Raw genomic sequence first — 16,556 nt, 5'->3', positions numbered from 1 at the left:
TTTCTTAGTAATAAAACAATGTTAGATATCGACAATGAATAACGGAACACATTAAATAAATCGGCATGTTTTATTTTGCCTACCGTATCATCCGAATTGTGGCTTCAAAATCACGCTTTACCAGTGATCTTTTCGTGCACCAAACATAATTTCAGTCTTTGATAGGCATAAACGGTCGTTAAAACTTCCATTCTAAAGTCGGCAACCATATTTGTACCTTAAATGTTACGACCGCTAGGTTATAAACCATACAGTCCTGTATAAGCAATTCATAGCTTGGGCTTCAGTAATGGCTGCCATTTGCTTACTAAGGGAGTTATTACCGGAAGTAGGTCAAAGGGACGCTACTACACACACACTGTACTCGGTACTCAAAAAGTCGATCTCGGCGACCGGTCGTTAGACAACTTTGATGGGGCTAAAATGAACGGTCGTTAGCCACATTAGACAGGTGGTCGTTATGCACAGTGCCATTATATAGCAAAAATGCACGGGGAGTCAAAAAACCGGTCGTTATATACAGGCGGTCGTTAGAGCAGGTTTGACTGTATACCTAAATGGATATTTAAAAAGGTGTGCTAAATTGTATACCTAAATGGATATTCAAAACATATTCTTAATTTTAATGTTATTTAAAGAAAATTTAAAATAACAAAAAATATCTCCAGAAAGTACTATTTTTAACAATCATATATCACTTTCACATGGATAATTCATGATTTCAGTTTGAAAGATGCTAATTTGAGTTGGAAGCTGTACTCACTTTTTACAAGTATTACAGAGTATCATTGCCTTCTGAGTGAATTGTCGGTATGCTTTCCCACACAGAGGACAGGACAAGCCTTTGTTCCTCTGCTGGTAACAGCTATCACAGACAGAGTAGTTCAGGTGCCACCGCGAGCTTGGACCACTTCCTGGTGTTCTTGAACCACAATCACCACAAACACGGCAGTTCTGTCAAAACATTTACCAGGAACTGATTAATCAACATATTAAATTAAAAGTGGATATTTGTGCTCACGTCACATGTGCCACTTATATGCTAAGATATAATATATAATATACACATAACAATTTATGAGATTTAATGTAAATCCGCAATCCATTATATAAGTATTACACACATACTATTTTTGTTTTGTTTACTGTTGTGTCGGTCTAACCGTTGACCATGAGTGATGTACTCACCATGCAACTTCGGCAAAACTATTGCATACTGGGTAACAATATAATGCTAAACGCGAGTTGATTGGTTGGTGGGCGTGGCTTATATCGTTTGATATGTGTGACCCACGTGTGATAGATCTATCCTGAACTCATCGGGTATTATCGGGTATTCATAAGAACTGCAGGATGTGTCACATACTTTCTATTACCCGCAGTTTTTACAACAAACGTTTCTTCAAAGGAAGCTCTGGTATTAAATGCAAGAATGCCGTTTGTCCATGTTTCAGCCGGGATAGACTGGATAACTTTTCGCGTTATCGCTAGCATAATTCATGGTAGGGAATGTGCGTCACAAACGCTACTTCGAAAACAACGTAAGTGCTGCCGTGAGGCCCGCCTCGCGGTAAGTTTACCTCTGTTTTTATCAATGCCATCTAAAGCACTTTTAATTCACTCTAGATTTATTGGCTGTTTAATGTTACAGAATGTGGCGTTTTTCAAACATTCAAGGACAAACATCGTTAGCTCGTAGATGTAACGAACTATCGTTAGGACTTAAGTGGAAATACAGCAGATTGCCTCTAAATTCTAAAATGGCCGATAGAACGAACATTCCTCTCCAATAAACAGGTCATTAGCTTATGACTGTTTATTCTATAAACTTAAGACTTTGTTGGTAATTTTGCTTGGGTTCCAATGAACAGGTGACTGGATCAAATGTCCCCCGTGCAGTCACATTCTTCATAATCTTGTGACAACCTCCTCTCGTTTTTTTTAATAATCTCATGAAAAAAGATAATCCTTTAGTTTATAAGAAGATCAAGTATTTCACAACGAAGTTTACCGTCCGTCAGTACCCCGTTAGCATAAGATCTTCCACACGTTTTTCTTTTCAGGCGCAGCCATGACATTTTTGGATAAACTCCGCCAACTCGTTCCATCATCTGACGTTGGGTAGGCTATCTAAACTCCGCCCATCCAGACAATTGACAGAACCACTCAACCAGTTGATAATAATGTCGCTCAACATACCGAGGTATTACATCATTTATTTTATCAACGGTTAGACAGACACAACAGTAATACATGTATAGCCCTACCTACATTGTTGGTGCGTTACCTCCCATCACAAAACAGTTCTAAATTTCTGAGGCAAAAACTTGGATATCAAGACTTACATATCGGAATTTGGGCTATATTTATGTTGGAACAGGGCCCAATAATAGCCCCAAAATGCACTTTAGAATACCCCTTGATAGAAATCTATATTTACTATAACTACAATATACTCTTACCTTGCATTTCCATCCATTCTTAGGTATTGTAGTCATGACAGGCTTGAGACAGAATGTATGGTAGCCTTTGTCACAAGTATCACAGACCAGCATTTTACTGTCTTCCCCTGGGTTTCTGTACATAATCAAATAGCACTTATGTCAAATGTTCTAAGCACAGGCATGTTTTAACACAGGTAAAATAAAGCAATAATACTCTAAATGGCAAGATTAAGGAGTAGTAAAAAAGTTGTCAGGCATGACACTGCAAAATTAAGTTGCTGCGAAATAAATTGACTTACAGAATTAAAATGTTTAGCTCTCAAACTTGATGTTTGGTACCTACTTGCATAACAAGAAAGCATCAACTGTTTATAGTTAAGGCAATGTTTCTGTAATAGATATTGATTATCAAATAAATGCCAGACTCACCGACACATTTGACAGATCTTGCAGTCTGGACACTGCCAGCCAGCCCTTACTTCTGGTGTCATGGCCACAGAGGGATGTAGACAGCTGCCATGGTAGTGATGACCACAGCTAGTACAAAACAGCTGTTCTGATATGTTACCCACCAAATCACATATAACACACAGGGCCTCCTCTCCCGCTGTTCAGAGAGAAAAACAATCTATCAACTCCTATCATCGAAAAACAGATCTCAAATGAAATCCTTTGGAGGCTAACTGAAGTAAAATCTTCATGTCTGTAGCTCTTTGGAGCTATGAAAACAATGAAGTTAAAATTCAAAACCAAACATATTGAATCTGTTATCATTAGAACAAAACATGCATCATGAGATATGTTCACAAATTTAAGATAACTAGTCAAACCATATTATAGTACAAGTAAATATTGACATCATTATTGATGATGATTGGTTGGTTGACTAGATTAATATCCTGTTAAAATAGCCAGGGTCATTAAAGGATTGCGTCCCATGTACATACACTGTGTTGCATGTGGAGTATGTTGATGTTGTGACTATGTATAAAATGTGTTGAATGTGTGAAGTGCATGCATGTGTTGGGAGACTGCAGTATGCTGATGTTGTGACTATGTATAAAGTGTGTTGAAAGTGTGAAGTGCATGCATATTTTGGGAGACTGCAGTATGTTGATGTTGTGACTATGTATAAAGGTACTTAGTAGTTTAGTTATTGGTCTAGACAACAGAACGAAACATACCTATAGTTTCTGCCTGGTCTGTATGGTCAGGACACAGCAATGATAAGGTCTTGATGTCCTGTAATATACAATTTTACATGTCGTGCAACACAATAGAAATTTCATAATAAACTGTGCTCTATTGCTAATGTCACCCTAAATAGATATTTATGACTTTGAAACAACAAGACGTTTAGCTGATACCATTCTTCCTCATTCAACAGCTGTTTTTTACTTACCCAGTATGTTTATAGCCTAGCAATGGTTTCCAAGCATAGTTAATGATTGTAGTTAATGAGACCAATGAGAATCATCAAAGATAGCTTGTCTATTTTGATTTAAACGTTTGACTTTGTAAACTTACTAAATTGTGTAGGATTGCTTCATTTGTTTCTTAACTAATAAACATTCCATGCTGAGCCCAATGAAACCTATTAGGTTTTTGTCAACTATCTTGCAGGGCTCAGACTGCAGCTATGATATTTTTTAAAATCTTTAAGCTGATATCTATATTTACTATTTCCTTCCCGATAACCAATCATTATTCTCAATATCTTTTGGGGATATGAAATCATAGACAAAGCGAAGCGTCTATGAAAAAGAAAGTCCGTCCGTTTTTTGTCTATGACTTCATAACCCCAAAAGATATGGAGAATATTGCTTCAAATTTAATTCAGATAACTCAATCAGGTACTAATTAGGCATAACCATCAGCATTTTACTTCCTTTTACAATAAAACAAATGGAGTTGAGGCGCACTATATCTCATCCAATAATTCAGTTTGGTCAATGACTGTGACGCTTTTAAAATTCCCTGCGAAACCGTTCTGTATGTATGACGTCATAATACTTGACGTGCCATTCCTTCGGTCTATGGAAAAATAAACTCAAAGTTCTAACCAATAGAAATGAGTGCATCATATGAAATTAAATTATTAGTATATATCTAGACCTATGATGCTTACCTGAAAACAGCCTCTTGCTGATGCACATGGATAATGATACTTCTTATTGCACTTAGTCACACGACAGTTGATAGTAGCACCATAGTTACGGCAATAGCTGCATTTCTGTAGCAGGACATGATTATAATTTACTTAAGGGTAGGAACGGATCCAAAAATTCACACATCACAAAGGATTCATAAGCTGTCAGCATGACTTACTGTGCTATTACTTTACAAGTCTTATAAAACAAAATTTCCATAAAAGAGGATTTGTCACCTGCAACTTTGAGTTGACACAAGAAAACACATTTTTTCGTTTTTAGTAAGTGATTATAACCTCTGAACTTTGAACTTGTTATGAAGTTATGTGTTTATCAGTTAACTAGAACAATAATAGCATGAATAACTTTCTACAGCTGCAACTACAAACGCCGATATAGTGAAACATATATGTCATATGTCTGAAGCAGACGACACAAAATAAAGGGGGGGAAACGGTCAGTAGACACTAGGTGTTGATACTTACTTGAGATAGACCAGTGTAGACAGCCCTGTCAACAAATTTTAGCAGCAAATCATGTGTCTGGACCACTCCCTCCGACCAAGCTGCACAACAATGGTGGGCCAAGGTGTGTCCTGTCCATCATAAAATACATATCTTATATTCTACTTCTAAGTAGGTCCATGGAATAGTGTTATGAGAATTGAATCTCAACTCAGCTTTGCAATACCTTTGGTTTTAGTTTCTTTTTTTTATAATTAGTGGTTTAGTATGGACAAGGGATCATTCCAAGATTGATGATAAAATAAAGGGAATAAGGGAACAAACAACAGATCATCTTTCCATTGTTTAGTTTCAGCATAGGAAATTTTCACAGCTGAACTTCATAATACAACTGATGTTGGTCATTACTAGTATTTTATAGTCCAGGGCATAACAGTAACTCCACATTATTCTGATATGCAGAAAAGAATTGTTATCTACCTGATGGCTCAAACACTTGTGTTAAGTCTATGTCCTCTGGATATCCAACCATACTCAGTTCATCTCCAAGTATACAGGTAGGGTCGTCGTCAGAGTTGTGGGGGTACCGACGGGGGGACTTGCTACGCTCCCTAAAAAGCATAATCATTACCATATGTAAACATAGCTATTCAAGCAAAACACTTTTTTTTTATGCATTTGTTTTCAAATGAAATGCACGTCTCAAGGATTAGTAATTCAAAAGTAAATTAATTGACTACAGATTTTTAACTGTTTTTGAAGTGTTAATAATTCTTGTTATTCTAGACATTTTTTAAAACGTTATAGCTTTTTCCGGTTTGTGCCATCTGACAACCATTTCATGGAAAAAGAGAAATAATAATGTTTACAAATCAAAATTAAAGATGAAGCTAACCAATTTTTAACAATTCATATCTATACAATCTATATCCTCAGGATTGTTATTACAACTTATAAACTATACCCTCAAAATTAAGGCATTCTTAGACTGTACAACCCTTGCAACTTTTATACTAAAATTTTTGAGAAGATCTTTACATAAAGCCCAACATTCTTAATAGATTTGTGTAATACATACTTGTTTCCTTTTAATGGTCCTCTATGTCGTCTCCAGGTGAGTGGCTTTGGCCCTTTCTCATTTGTGGTACGCTCATCAAACTCTGGTGTTTTGTTTCGGGACTTGCCAAGTGTCTTTTTGAGTGGGTTAAATCCAGTGGTTGGGTCGTATCTATTGAGTTCTCCCTGTCCTAATAGACTACGCTCTCCACAATTACACAGACTGCACAGTTTCGGAGGCCTGTAATAAATATAAATCATAAACATGAATCTTGTGGCATCACATATCTAGTAGTTATTATATGTCAACCATAAATCTGTTGGGTCTAAAATGCATTCTGAAAGTCAACCAATATGTGAAGAAAGATTATAATCATTATTTCACCCAATCATTATGAAAATCAAAGTGCCAAGGCCACTTATAGATGCTGTGAATGAAGGACTCAAACAAAGGAATAAAAGAATTGGTTTATCATATATATATATCATTTAATTTAGTTAACATGTTGTAGAACATGCAATGTATTTATATAATGTACAATGTTGAATTTTGGAGTTAAAAGATATTTCTTATTTTATTAAAGTTGATTCAACCACCATAAGTGAAATAGGTTAATGACTGAAATATATTCTATATATTAAAATTTCTTATTTCTGAAATAAGTAGATTTATTACTAACCAATAAACTGGTAAAATTCTGAGCGCCATTTTCGTTTAATACCAATAAACTGGTAAAAGTCTGAGTGCCATTTTCGTTTAATACATGTAAGTAATCTATATACACATATTAATTAATAACTGAAATTATCAATTTCATCAATGTCTCTTTAAAAGAAAAGAAAATGAGTTAATTAATGTTCATATAATAACAACAGAAATATTGCGATTTCGGGATTATGTAGTGATTTCCTTGTTAGAAAGACTAACATGGCTGCTTGCAAGTGTATCACTTTGCTTTGCCGACTTTTGACTTATAAATCATGGTCAGATACTTTTGTCAAATAAAAAGTCATAATTTGGTTACCTATTACAACAATCCTTTGATGTTATGAAACATTGTTGCAAATTTGTTGTGTATGTTTGTTTAAACACAGCTTGAACAAGTCGAACAGCAAGTGCTATGCAGTGCACTTTCACGATGGTAATATAGTAATGACGTTTAAAGGGAGGCACTCAAGCTTTCACATCTCTAGATGGAAGAGAGCGTAGTAATTTCATCAGATATAGTTCGGTTTACTACGGTAATATAGCAATGTTACGGGTTTCATCAGATATAGTTCGGTTTACTACGGTAATATAGCAATGTTACGGCCGTACATGTTTTCAGAAAAAAAGAAAGATGGAATTACTGTTGACTATAGATTGACACTTCATGTACAATTTTATATCTATTTGTTTGATTTGATTCTAATTAAATAATTAAAAGGTAGCTATAAATAATAAATTCCTGCAATGAAAGACCTAATAGCAATGACCTTTAAAGGAAGGCAAATCGAGAATTCACATCTCTAGATGGAAGAGAGCGTAGTAATTGCAACAGATAGTTCACAAAGTCAACCAAATAAAATTCTTTTGCAAACACATTAAAATCTTATTTTTTTGTGTATAAATCATTAAAACAAATATAATCAAACTTCTTTTATAGCATCAATTTTGTACCATTCAACTAGATAGATAAACTAAGAAAATCTACTTCGGAGGAATAAATTAAGAAGGCATTGTATGTGATTTTCCATAATACACAATCTCTGAACCAAGATTAAAAAAAATAGTTCTAAGTAAACATCGGAAAACATCACTGATTGCTTAATTGTACACATTGATTATCGTTGTGACAATTATTATACATGTGTGTTTTATTATATACCTTCAATTAGGGTGTGAAAGTAACAAAACAACATTTAATTTTCATCGCGGATTCTTATTGTTTTGATGTCCTCAGGCTCACTTAGCGTACCTATGATTGCTGTTTCACAGCATCAAAAATTCAGTTTTCCTTATTTATATCAGTAATAATTATCATCAAATTCATTACAATTTCATTACAATTTCTATAGACATCCATCCATTTCACCATTTTTTTTTTCAAATTTAAAATCATTTCATGTGTTAGTAACTTACGCTAAAGGTTCCAAAGGATCCGAGCTTTCCCCAGACATCACAGAGTAACTTGATGAAGCTAGAAAAACAGAAAATACCTTACAAGTGTAACAAGTCACAAACTTTTCTTCAGTCACTTAAAAGTTTAATCTCAGTTAAAAGACGAGGTCCCAGTAGCCTTATCAATTTAGAACCCTGATTGTCATTAAAAAACATTGTAGATACAGGGCATTGTAGATGCCTTTATACCATATACAAATGTATGTATATTGTAAATCTATAACGTCATAATCACTAACTCAGAGAGTTGTAACCAATGTCATGCTTTCCTTTGACGACCATCCATCAAAACAAAACTTTACATACCTTGATCATCCTCCATAGCCAAACTCTGCATTTCCGGGTCATAGTCCATCATCATAGACGATGACGGTCCTGGGATGTCTGCAGCCACCACCTGGGTGGCTTCCTGTGTTGGTGGGTCGATGGGCACTGAATCCATAGCACTACCTTGAAATGAGCGTACAAGGCCTACAAAACTGGGGTGGATGTGTACGCCTTTCTTTATGGAGCTCTTTGTGCTGGTTTTACCAAGAGAGCTGTTCAAACAAAAAGAGTTGTGTTACCAATTATATATAATGTCTGGTCCTTGTCAGTCATAACAGCTTTGGAATAAGTTTTATCAATTTTTCAGTTCCATTAAACATAGAACATGAAATTGAGGTTTCAAAGTTTCATTTCATTTTAAAGATACATACCTGTTTATGACAAAGGAAACAATTTTGAACATCAGTCTTTTTAAATTAATCACCATAGTTAAATGTTCATTTATTTCCTTTAATAAACTTTTTTGCTAGCTCTCTTGTCACAGACTTTAAGTCCATTTTTTTTCAAGTCAGATTTCCGAATAACTCTCTACTTTGAGATGTCCTGGTTTTTATAAGAGATACCAAACAAGTAACATTGTTTTATTAAATTTTATTCAAATTGAAAATGGATTATTTATAACATGTGCTCTTACAAATATTGTTCAGTCTTTTGTTCCCATCATATTCTTTTGTACAAATCAATGATTTGTTTTTGATTTACTTAACATATTCTTTCATTTTCCGTGTACCTAACATAGTGTCATGCTGCTGTGTTAAAACTACTTAGTTTTAATATTGTGTTGATCAGCAGGGACACAAGCTTATCACAGGACTATGAAACAAAAGAGCATTATACTGATAAGCAATAGAGTGTGTGGGGTTATTACAAAACAACATTGTTGAGCAAAAAAAAAAGGCTTATAAATAAATTAAAAGAAACAAAAAAAATAAAGCATTGATTCAAAATACATAATCTTGAGACGATTCAATGTTTTGCTTGAGAGAACCTTCACACGGGCAGCAGTGTACTTACACTCTCTTTCTCTGAATAGGACCAACACCATCTTTTCTGGGCCTCCCAGGGCCACGTTTGATACTAGGTGGAGTGGAGAGTTTGAGTGTAATAGGTGGAGGCTGTGGTAGAGAAACAGCTAAAATATCACCAGGAGCAACTGCCTGTAAAGATTCCGCTAAATTGGATTCTGGAAAAGAGGATGCCAGAAATCCTTCGGGAGAGCAGTCGTCAGAATCTAGAAGCTCTGTGGGAGCTTGATTGTCTCCAAAGTATGGATCCTGCTGTTCTGATTCCCCTTGATCAAAATTATCAGATAGCAAAATACCCAGAGACTGATCGGATTGATGGGTTTGACCAAGAGTATGCTGAAAGTCTGGACAATCTATGGGTATGGCGTCGTCCGAGTCATTAGTGTCCTCTGTATATGGGAAATCATCTGTCCCGGTTAGATCGGGCGGCTCACTGGAATGGCTCACACTGATCTGATCAGCAGTGGTGACCAAAGCGTCAGGACTGCAAGGTGGCTGCTGGGACAAGACAGTGTGTTCCTCTGGGTTTAAGTCAGGTGGCTCACTCAACTCCGGGTTGTTTTCACAAATAGAGAATCTATGATCCGTGTTGGTTATATCGGGTGGTGCACACGAGGGTGACTGGCTGTTGTCAGAGTTTAAATCCAAAATGGCGGCCTTTGATATGGAAGCAGAGACAGAGCTTTCCTCTATCTTCTTTTCTTCGGTTCCTATATTGAAGAGGACACAAATAATCTGTTTTAGACAAAACAGAAAAAAATTCTTTTCGAGAGGTGGGTTAGTGACATGTGCATAAATGTAACAAGTGCTGAAATTTTGAAAGCAGTTGATATTGATGTTTCAGTTTAATAAACACTTATAGACATAGTGCATGTTTGCCAATAAATTCCATTGATGATTAATATATTCAACCAATTTTTTGTTTTTAATTTCAGTATGTGGATCTATTAAAAAAATTAGAATTGTTACTAAGAGATGCTCCACTGCCGACAGAGCATAAATGATATTCATTTGAACAATAATTGGTGTTTAATTATGTATATATATGCCTAATTAACACAAAAATAATATAAAATAATTTATTTCGCCTTTGGTACATGCGCAGTCAGTACTTCATTCCATATAGCATACAATCTGATTAAAATACAGATCCTTACTATCACTACGTTGGATAAGAGGATCTAAGAACATCCCATAAGGGGTCACGTCAAGATGACCTTTTGAAATGGCCAATCGAATTGGCACTGCCAGAATCTTGACAGGGGAGGAAAAAGTTTGAAAAGGCTGTCAAAATTGCTTTCGTGTATGTAGTCATCTCGCCCGAAGTACACAACAAAGCTAATTGTATATGTATACTAGGGATGGGTATCGCGAAAAATTTTGTATCGCAATATATCACGATACATCATAAGTGTATTATGATACGTATCATGATATTTTGGTATTATTTTTGTACAAAAAGAATTGCATGTTTTTTTCTGTCAATCATCTAAATAGAGTATGAAATAAATGTTTTGTCAATATATCACTTTTATTCTTGTTTTTATCTAAAAAATGCGAGATAATGTCTGTGTTACTTCCGCTCGATGTTTTGCAAACACTTACTACTGGACGGGACTCAGTAGCTGGGTGATGGCGACGCAAGTGAGTCGTCAGGTTCCTTGTTCCGCCACTACATTTAACGATTGCCGTACACAATCGACATCAAGCGATGCTTTCCTCGCTATTTCTTTCCCCTTTACGTACTATAAGGCCAAAATGCTGCCATACAACCGCTTTTGCTTGGGATTTTTTACGAGGTTATCATTCGTGCCTATGAAGGTCGCCATTTTGAAACGTTACTAAGCACAAGGTCAATCATAATCTACGTATAATAACATCCCAAAAATCCATCTTAACCTATACATTTGTCTGAAATGTTGTTAAAATATATATTTCAGTTTTAATGTTTATACAAATTCTCATTTTAAAAATATTTCCCCGTCAAAAACGAATTTTTCACGGAAATATACAGAAAATCCCCGAATGATTCCGAGTGAACCAATACAACTAAATCGTACCGCGATACGTATCGTTTTCAAATTGAACCTGGATATATCGGTACACCGATAATACCGTGCACCACTAATGTATACTGGGGCGAAAAGACGTTTTCAATTGACGTTGTAAGGTGTAGAAACTGCATTTGCTCTGAAGTACACGTGGTATAAAGGTCATCTGAACGTGACCCCTTATGGGATATTGTCAGATCCTCTATTGAACGGAGTGGTTATAAGGATCTGTGTTTTAATCAGATTGTATAGGATACAGTGCTACGGAATTTTTTCGGGATGCAATTACTTATTTTTCATATCTTTAACTTGAAGTAAAATTAGAAGCTCAAACTTTTCAATGTGGGTAATGGTGAAAAGTAACTTTTGTAACTGAAGAAAAATACTAAATCGTCTGCTGCTGTTTTTAATAGTGAAAAAATACTGTTTGTCAGCGGTGGAGCATCTTTAAATTTTCTGTTGTTAAAATTTCTTCTCCCTAATTAGTTATCAACATATAATAATCAGATACATGTTAGGCCAAATAAATAATATATGTGTTTCCAGTACTCGGTAGCACACTTTTAATGGAAGGGTTGATAAGTAGATATTTTAATATTTTTTCTCCTCACCTGATTTTTCTTGCAAAGAAGAACTTAACTGAAAGACTTAATCCATTATGTTTAGATGTATTATAAAGTATATAAACCATGATTCTCAGAGCACTCTTGGTATCTTATGACAGAATCTGTAATACCAAAAATCCTGATTTTGTGCAAATCAAAAAATATTTTATGTTGTTATTAATTTGCTTGCTTGATGACAAAACTCAACTAATAAAAAGGTTTTTTTGGTAGTCCAGAAACATGTATTTTTTGTAAATGGCCTTTTTATTCCTATAGGATTATCACAGTTTTTTTCATAGTTATAATAAATTACCCTCTCAATATAAAACTTGTCATTATTTTTCAAATGAACAACATGTTTATGGAGTGGTGAAGTATGGAGTTATATATAAAGTGGTGATTTTGTTTTAATATCTATGAAAGTATGCTTTAGTTGATCAGAGGAATGACTAGCTATTGGTATGAACAAAGACAATCTAATATATTTGTGTAAGAAAGTAATATTCATCAGATCTACAGGCTTTCAAAAATTATGCTACAATTATAGATAACTTTTACTCGGAGTGACTTACCAGATTATTACCAATAATGCATAGATACTGTAAAAAGGTTTCACTTTCACATACAACTTATACTATTAAAATACAATTCACTAATGTGCAAGAGTTATATGATATTTAGCTAAGTTATTACCAAGTATAAACTCTAGCTTTACTTTTTACATTCAGAACAAATGCACTAGAAAAAGAACATTCATTGAAGCATGGCTTCAAAAGCATTGGGAATTTTGTAACATATCAACTCACTGTTTTAAAACTAGGTTGGCTGATCAAGAAACTAGCAAGCATAACACATTTCTATCTAAAATCCAACTGCTTTCAAGTGTGCAAGAACAGACAACAGGCATTTGTTGTTAGTCAATTATAATCAATATCTATCTTTGGTAGCTACCTGGGTATATTTGTATGTGATGTAATACCAATTGCATCATTTGAATGTAAACAATTTTTATCCATGTTCATTTATCTTACTCATAAAATCATTAATTAAAACTTTCATTAATTTTGACACTCTCTTCATGAATATAGTTTGAGCTTTTTTCCTTTGAACATGCCTAACACAATAAATGCATATTTCATACTATCAGAAATAATTTCAACTTTTAACAATTATTTATGAACTTTCATTTTATGATTGAAATTAATTATGACAATACCATTTATTATGTTTCGATTTTCAATCATTCAATGCTAGAATCAAAGATGACCGAGGGTAGTAGAAATATATTTCAGATAATAAGATTTCTGAACAAAAATATAGTAAGAGAAATTTTAGACTGTTCACAAGCAAAACATCACAGTGTATGAAAGCACAGACTTGACTTGATTTACTCTACAATGATACAGATGATATTTGACTAGCAAATAATTTTGGACTTAGCAACAGAACTATTCTAAATATCAACAATCATCACCTTACTACTTAGATTCTAATTTTCTGTTAATTTCAAAATTATTTACTCCACAAAACATTATTTCATCTATATTTTACTTTACATTATGCCTCGATTAAATGAATTTATTGAAGTGACAGAAATGTGCTTATCTTTTACATTGAAAATATTAAACCTGAAATTGAAAATATGAGTTATGTCCCTTTAATTAATATTCAATGTTAGTTGATTACCTTTGTAAATATCCTACACGTTTAGTTGAATCATTATATTTTATAAATTGCCTAAAATGACAAAGTTACACTCAGTTTCTGAAATTGGTTGATCTTTTTTTCTTTAAAAGCTGTTATTGTAGAATTTAAATTGGACTTGAGAGTCAATCTAAAGAGTTTGACCTTTGCAGATCTAAAAGGAAGCTACATCAACTACTGTTTAAAGAGTAACTAATTATAAATACCCTAAATATTATATCTATATATATAGAACATATGATGGTTACTGATAATTATTTGGTAAGTAGGCAATTATTCAATTAACAAATGTGCAACTGGAAATGCAAGTGAAAATTATTAAAGCTCTGATGCACACCAAGATATTACAAATTAAAATAAAACTATAATGCTTCAGATCTCATTTCTGAAGAGAGACAGTAGAAATGTTCCAGAAAAAATACCAATCCATGCAGATCACCTGACCGGTATTATATATATAACTATATTGAAAAAGATAGGAAGTCAAGATTTTCATTTCATAGTGTAGAAATATCTAATTTGCACATGCACAAATGGGATCCAAAGGGTACTGAAAATAACGACACTCAAGTTCATTTAAAGAAATTACATTTTTCAAGAAGTAACAAAATCCATTCCAATTAATTTAAATAAAACAAAGCTAAATCCAGGGGATTCATTATCTTTCAGAAGAGGCGATACAATTGCTATATCAGGGGGTACTTTTCTATACTATCAATTACAACTTAATTAGAGCAACAATATCTAAGTCGTAAATGAATAAATTCTGTCCTTCCCTCATCATGCTAGTATGTAAGTGTTCAGTATGGTGTTACAGATGATACAAAGTGAATACTAGTCTGGTCACTCAAGCACACACTGAAATTGGTTTAGTTACTTCATTTTTCATTGACCACTGCTGAGTGTGTTGATGTTATTTCTATTATACTTCTAATCCTTTATCATTTGATTTGAAACATATTCAAAAAATATGTTTTTGTGACATATATTCAAATCAAAAGTGTTAGTATCTTAAAATTATTTCACAAAATTCACATGGTCCAGCAATTTAAAAAAATCGGGATTAAAAATTCAAGTTGTATGGGGTTATGTTTATTAGATTTAACAATAACAAGACTATTACTTATAAGTGGTTTTTTTTACTTAATATACCTAAAACCAGAAAAAACGAAGTATTAAACTATGGATATTTTAAAAGTAAGCTACGCCAAGACTGCAATCAATAAAATGTTGTTGTTTTTAATTTGAGCAGTAAAAACTGATGAGATTAATTATGCATTCATTCGAGTTATACAACATACTTGTGAACATATTTTGCAAACTAGCCAAATAAGCATTATCAGTCTTAGTCAACAGATAAAATAAAAAAATGAAAAATAAGACGAAAATAATTGATCACAAAAACAACAATAAATCATTAAGCAAACTAAAACTACAACGGTTAGGGGGAGGGAACTCTGAAAACGTTCGTCATCGATTCTCCTTTCAAGATAAATATTCTTTATTTTCCGCATCTGTTTGGGGACAAGCTTAAATTTGCAACCCATACAAACCTGGCATGTGTTTAAATTATTTCTTTCGTCAGTCAGATACGATGGAAAGAGAGTGAGAAAGCGTGTAGCCAAGGTGAATATTTAACGGTGTTACTGTACACTGACGAACTCGTTTGTCGATGATTCGCCATGAAACCTCAGTCAGGTAAACGGCACCGGAATGGTAGCTCAAGTAGGAGCTTAAAGGAACAGAAAATAAAACATCATTCTAAAACATATCTAATAAGATGTGTGAAACTGAAAACAGCGACTGGCTTAATAAAAACAGGGGTGAAAATTATGCAAAACAAAAATTCGGAAGCAAAAAAATCGCTGAATTTGATCAGGAGAGGAAACGTCCCAAGCCAATAAAACATCCAAACACAGGGTTACATTTGTGAATCCACTTACCTTCCAAATGCAATTAAAATCAAGCGCTTAATACATAATTCCTGTTATCTAAACTATGGACTCCCATTATCGTGGAATTCATCTTTGAGTCTTCATGTTCAAACATGGCACGGTGTTCTATTTTTCTCCCAAGCTAAGCCGGCCATCTTGGGATTCGCACAATGGGGTCAATGAAATGTAGTCCTTACTTCCGTTTTAGTATTTTGCAGAGTTTAAATCAATTGTTTCATATATTCGATACAATGTATGTCAAGATATATAAATCATTGTCTTTCACGTGTTATTTTGTTGTACCGCAGCATAAAAAGCGTTAAAATGTATAACTATTGATGGCGGTTTACGGGCGCGTAGGAATATATGGTGTTTATTGTTAGGTTAATTGCCGGGGATATAGGGAGTGATGAGGCTTACAGCAGGTACTCGACGGGGAATACCAAAGGAAATTTGTCTTTGATTGACAGAAGACCACGCGTCAAACGATCTGTTAACACGACGCGATTATTTATCACAAATACATTTTATATTCCAATTAACACTACAATTAACCGAGACTAAAGTCATGAATCAAAATTGCAGGTAGATTTTCCTTCCTGTGCCCCAAACTATTTTTTTTTTCTTTCTGAAAG

General features: G+C 34.1%; 1 protein-coding gene across 10 annotated transcripts in view; it reads right to left on the bottom strand.

Annotated features, from left to right (window-relative positions):
* The window catches only part of LOC138320617 (histone-lysine N-methyltransferase 2C-like), a 90,111-nt gene extending 74,035 nt beyond the window's left edge, over positions 1-16,076 (bottom strand). For 9 of the 10 annotated variants that reach the window (XM_069263718.1, XM_069263720.1, XM_069263725.1 and 6 more), the window contains exons 1-13: positions 15,931-16,076; positions 15,541-15,719; positions 9,617-10,337; positions 8,582-8,814; positions 8,237-8,294; positions 6,137-6,355; positions 5,539-5,669; positions 5,080-5,189; positions 4,573-4,677; positions 3,629-3,686; positions 2,874-3,051; positions 2,463-2,577; positions 764-954 (exon numbers count right to left, since the gene is read on the bottom strand). In XM_069263718.1, coding sequence (XP_069119819.1) covers positions 764-954; positions 2,463-2,577; positions 2,874-3,051; positions 3,629-3,686; positions 4,573-4,677; positions 5,080-5,189; positions 5,539-5,669; positions 6,137-6,355; positions 8,237-8,294; positions 8,582-8,814; positions 9,617-10,337; positions 15,541-15,547 — 2,126 coding nt within the window. In that variant the 5' untranslated portion in view covers positions 15,548-15,719; positions 15,931-16,076. The remainder of the gene's footprint in view (positions 1-763; positions 955-2,462; positions 2,578-2,873; positions 3,052-3,628; positions 3,687-4,572; positions 4,678-5,079; positions 5,190-5,538; positions 5,670-6,136; positions 6,356-8,236; positions 8,295-8,581; positions 8,815-9,616; positions 10,338-15,540; positions 15,720-15,930) is intronic. The other variant, XM_069263727.1, reaches the window with a different exon arrangement.
* Between the last annotated feature and the right edge of the window lie 480 nt (positions 16,077-16,556).

Source organism: Argopecten irradians, chromosome 4 (assembly GCF_041381155.1).
Source record: "Argopecten irradians isolate NY chromosome 4, Ai_NY, whole genome shotgun sequence".
Lineage (NCBI taxonomy): Eukaryota > Metazoa > Mollusca > Bivalvia > Pectinida > Pectinidae > Argopecten > Argopecten irradians.
The sequence above is the reverse complement of the archived record's forward strand: the minus strand, read 5'-3'. Positions and strand labels throughout refer to the sequence as shown.